Source organism: Myotis brandtii, unplaced genomic scaffold (genome assembly GCF_000412655.1).
Source record: "Myotis brandtii unplaced genomic scaffold, ASM41265v1 scaffold936, whole genome shotgun sequence".
Classification (NCBI taxonomy): domain Eukaryota; kingdom Metazoa; phylum Chordata; class Mammalia; order Chiroptera; family Vespertilionidae; genus Myotis; species Myotis brandtii.
The window spans coordinates 62943-67696 of record NW_005371860.1 but is presented as its reverse complement, the minus strand read 5'-3'; the positions used below and the strand labels follow the sequence as shown (position 1 = coordinate 67696).

At 47.0% G+C, this 4754-nt stretch overlaps 1 protein-coding gene across 1 annotated transcript; it reads left to right on the top strand.

The window, feature by feature from the left end:
* The first annotated feature begins 3347 nt into the window (after positions 1–3347).
* On the top strand, positions 3348–4447 carry LOC102262794 (olfactory receptor 51D1). The gene has a single exon (XM_005885900.2). The coding sequence runs from the start codon at positions 3369–3371 to the stop codon at positions 4377–4379; it is 1011 nt and encodes a 336-aa protein (XP_005885962.2). The 5' UTR covers positions 3348–3368; the 3' UTR covers positions 4380–4447.
* The last annotated feature ends 307 nt before the right edge of the window (positions 4448–4754 follow it).

Genomic DNA, 4754 nt, shown 5'->3' with positions numbered 1-4754 from the left:
CATGCCTTGACTCAGGATGTTGGTCTGGATTGTTTGGGAGATAAAAACTATGGGAGCAGGTGATATTGCTCCCACTCCACTCATGGTTACCATGTAGAGAGGGAAAGACAGAGGGTCGACCAGGGTCATAGCCTTGAAGAACTCCAAGTGACACAGGTGTGCTTTCTAGTAATGTGAGAAGTAAAGGACAGAGAGCCTCTCAACTAACTCCATCTTGTTGACATTTGTGTTCAATCTCTTCTAGCTCCAAAATACACATTTTAAAAACTCTCCTTTGATCTATCAATTCTTCACATATTGCCTATTTCACTGCTTCTCTTCATGTACAAAATTATTTAAAAAGTTATCTACATCCACGTTCTCCATTTCTTCCCAACATACTCCTCACTCTACTTCATTCAAGATTCTATTCCTACCAGCTTACCTCAACACTTATCCCAAGGTAACCAGTGACCTTCTCTATTTTCAGCTAAACTGCCTGATTTCTCAGCAGCCTCTGCACTGCTGCCCTCTCTTCCTTCCCAATGTATTTTCTTCCTCTGGCTGTTGTAGTACTATCTCAACTGGATTTTCTCTTATGCCAGTGGCTCTTCCAGTTGTTTTGAATAATAATAATGAGCACAAACATTCACTGGAGAGTTGCTAGTATTTTATTTTTCTCTTCATACTGAGGCTAGGAGTAGTCATACCATTAGTAAGTGGTTGGGCTTGGATTTGGACACAAGTCTGAGTCCTACATATAAAAACACCCACGCTCCATTTCTGTGTGTGTGTGTGTGTGTGTGTGTGTGTGTGTGTGCGTGCGCGCGCGCGCGCTGGAGAACAGAAGCCGGCGATTAGTGGTTCCAGGAAGAAAGAGTTGTCTTGAGAGAAAGGGAGAGCTAAGGGGCAGCATAGTACTGTGGAATGAGTTGCTTCCTTAGGACCTTAAGGGGCTGCAACTCCCCAAGACTACCACAAGAGGGCAGTATCAATAAGTGAGAAGCTGCCTGAGCAACAGCTCTGGATACCCTTGGATAGTATATTCTGAGCGTGAGTGAGAATATCCTTGTCTGTGTGTTTTCTAGTGTGTGCCCACACTGCCGTTCCAGTAGCTCCGGGTCATTTCTCTTCGTCTGTCCAACCTACGGCACTTGCCTTCCCTCTAGTCTCCTGAGCTGGCCTTAGAATGGTAACAGAGCGCAGCCCCTTTGGGTAGAACTCAGGGCTCAGCTTTCCGGGGGCACCTGAGCAGAGCGTGGCTCCCAGGGAGCCTGGAGTAATTCACTCTTCATTATCCCTCACATTCCCTAGGGTTCCAGAAAAGCTATATATGGGCGGTGGCTTTGGACAGAGATATTGTAGGTGAGTGTGTTAGGCTCAGCTCAGGTAGGGTAGGTGAGGCTTGCCACAGAGACCTGTAGGATAGGAGGCATTTCTGAGGAAGCCTGGCCTTTGTTTGCTGAGACAGCCTGGTTGCTTGGAGAGTCTGCCTGCTCCTACACCTCCCAGATCACAGAGGCCTGAATTCCAGACCTTGTTCAGGGACCTACCCAAAGAGGAATTTCTTCAAACCACTGTGATACCTCTTCCGAACTTCCAACTCCCCAGTTCCAGCCTCCCACCCTTCACTGAAGAAACAAGGCAAGGGAAGTTAATTTACCCAGGAAAAATATGTGTGGTGGTGGCGATTGGTAATGAAGAAGGAAACTGATGGCTGGAAGGTTAAGCTGGAGCCACACTGCGAATGGCCTTTAATGCAGACCAGGTGATTTCAACTCTATCTTGAAGGCTTTGGGAGTCACCTGTAACTTGCTAACTAGGAGCCTGACATGGCAAGTTTGCTGTGTAGGTGGTAGTGATGTGAAAGGTGGATTGACACAGACTGGGTTTAAAGTCAGGAAGGTGAGATAGGAAGCACTTTTCATAATCAGAGCAGAGTGGATGATGTAATGAGGTTGGGAGAGAGAGAGGGTGTGTTAAATAAGGGAAAAGGCTGTAATAGATTTATTGGTAAACAAAATCACACCTGGAGGTGAAAGAGCAGAGAAATCAAGCTGGGACTAGATGGGTCTAGATGACTTGGGTCACAGGGTGTTACCATTCAGAAAAGGTCCTCTTTGGGGCAAGATGGGTATGAGGATAGTCTATCAAGTAGACGTATGAAGAGGCAGCAGGTTATATGGGTCTGGATCTCAGGACAGAGGCTTAGAGTAGAGTGGTCTGTGTAGAGAAAAGAAATTGAGCCTGGGATGTTGTGGGTTCACGAGGGAGAGTAGTGGAGGGAGGAAGGTGTGCCTGTGGACACCAGATTGCACCACCAGCCACATGGACTGATGTTATTTCCATGTCTCAGGTGCACCTGGTTTACATGTTACACTCCAGACAAGCAGAATCTGGGTCTGACTGTTATGTGGGCCTTGAGAAATCCTGATGAAAGAGTCTGTTCTTTTTTTTGAGTCTGTTCTTTCTTGGGACTAGAAATAACAGTTTTTCTTCACCCTCATCTCCCTGAGAACTCCAGATTAGCTCTTCCCAAACTTCTCAGATTAAAAACAAACCAGCTTGGGAGAAGGGTATAATGTTTTTGTTGTTGTTGTTTTTTTTAAGTATATTTTATTGATTTTTTTTACAGAGAGGAAGGGAGAGGGATAGAGAGTTAGAAACACTGATGAGAGAGAAACATCGATCAGCTGCCTCCTGCACACCCCCTATTGGGGATGTGCCTGCAATCAAGGTACATGCCCTTGACTGGCATCGAACCTGGGACCCTTTAGTCTGCAGGACGACGCTCTATCCACTGAGCCAAACCGGTCAGGGCTGTTTTGTTTTTTAACTGGATTTCTGGACCCCTCCCCTGGAAATTCTGGAGTAGGACCTGGGGGTAAGTTCTCAGTAACTGCTTCAGATGAATCTATCAGGGAAGTCTGAGAAATGCTGCTCAGGCCTAAATAAAAATTTGTCTCTTGAAATCTAGTCCCAGACTCAATCCCTGATTCCTGCCCTAAATCAGATCAGAGTAGGTAACTACAGCCTGAAGCTCAAACTCTAAATTCAAACCAACTCTAACCCCACATGCGCTAGAAGAGCTGGGGTTAGTGTAGATGGGAGGTTCTGTGCAAGCCAGTCTACTCTGTTGGGGAAGTGGCCAAGAGCAGTGCCCCTGGTCAGCTCTGGAAATGAAGAGCTGTTGAATATGCTTTCCGAGTGCGTCATCACACACTGAGATTAATGGGACCTCCAGGGAGGGATGCACAGGAGGATTAGAGTAGAGGGAAGATGGAGTTCAGAATTAGTGTACTAGAAATACTCAGTCTTTCTCTTTGTTACTTCAGTACTTCAGTGCCCTGCCCTTATGTTCCTTCTCTCTGCTGAGCCACTAACTGAAAATGTTTCTTTTTCACTTTCATAGTTGTTGGAATTGGATGCAAAAGCCTCAGCTTTTAGGTCCTGTCATGGCTACTCCAAATGGAACTGTGGTCCACCCAGCATACTTCCTGCTGGTGGGCATCCCCGGCCTGGGACCTAACACGCACTTTTGGCTGGCTTTCCCACTGTGCTTTATGTATGCTTTGGCCACCCTGGGCAACCTGGCCATTGTCTTCATCATCCGCATAGAAAGGCGCCTGCATGAGCCCATGTACCTCTTCCTGGCCATGCTTTCCACCATTGACCTAGTCCTCTCCTCTGTCACCATGCCCAAGATGGCCAGCCTCTTCCTGACAGGCATCCAGGAGATTGAATTCAATGTTTGTCTGGCCCAGATGTTCCTTATCCATGCTCTGTCAGCCATGGAGTCAGCTGTTCTGCTGGCTATGGCTTTTGATCGCTTTGTAGCCATCTGCCACCCACTGCGCCATGCTTCTGTGCTCACAGGGCCTACTGTCGCCAAGATTGGACTAGCTGCCCTGACCAGGGGATTTGCATTCTTCTTCCCACTGCCCTTCATCCTGAAGCGGTTGTCATACTGCCGAACACATACTGTCACACACTCCTTCTGTTTGCACCAAGATATTATGAAGCTGTCCTGTACTGACACCACGGTCAATGTAGTGTATGGACTCTTCATCATCCTCTCAGTCATGGGTGTGGATTCCCTTCTTATTGGCTTCTCCTACATCCTCATCCTGAGGGCTGTGTTGGAGCTGTCTTCTCGGGGGGCAGCACTCAAGGCTTTCAACACCTGCATTTCCCATCTCTGTGCTGTATTGGTCTTCTATGTACCCCTCATTGGGCTCTCAGTGGTGCATAGGCTGGGTGGCCCTACCTCGCTGCTCCATGTGATGATGGCTAATGTCTATCTCCTACTACCACCTGTGGTCAACCCCATTGTCTATGGAGCCAAGACCAAGGAGATCCGTTCACGGGTCCTCCACATGTTCTCACAGGGTGGCAGGTGAGCAGGTTTACCTTCCCAGTGTCCTATATTCCTACCAAATATGGGAGGACAAGGATCCTGTTCACGGTCTTGGTGTTTGGATCACCCATCCCATTGGGCTGTCATTTAGTTATCTAAATGGATCTTGAATTCTGTTTCTAGGAATGTGTCAATATATGAGAACTTATGACTCAGTCTGAACTAGCCATCCTGGAGAATGGTTACCCTAGTGTCTCTGCTCTGGTGGCCTTGCCATATATCCCTCCTCCAACTAGAAAACATACAGTTTTTACACAATAAGGCTATAAATGCCATGGCTCAGTATAATTCCAGTTTTGATATATGATTTTAATTATTATTGCTCCCATGAACTCATGTCATTAAAGCTGTGTTGGTC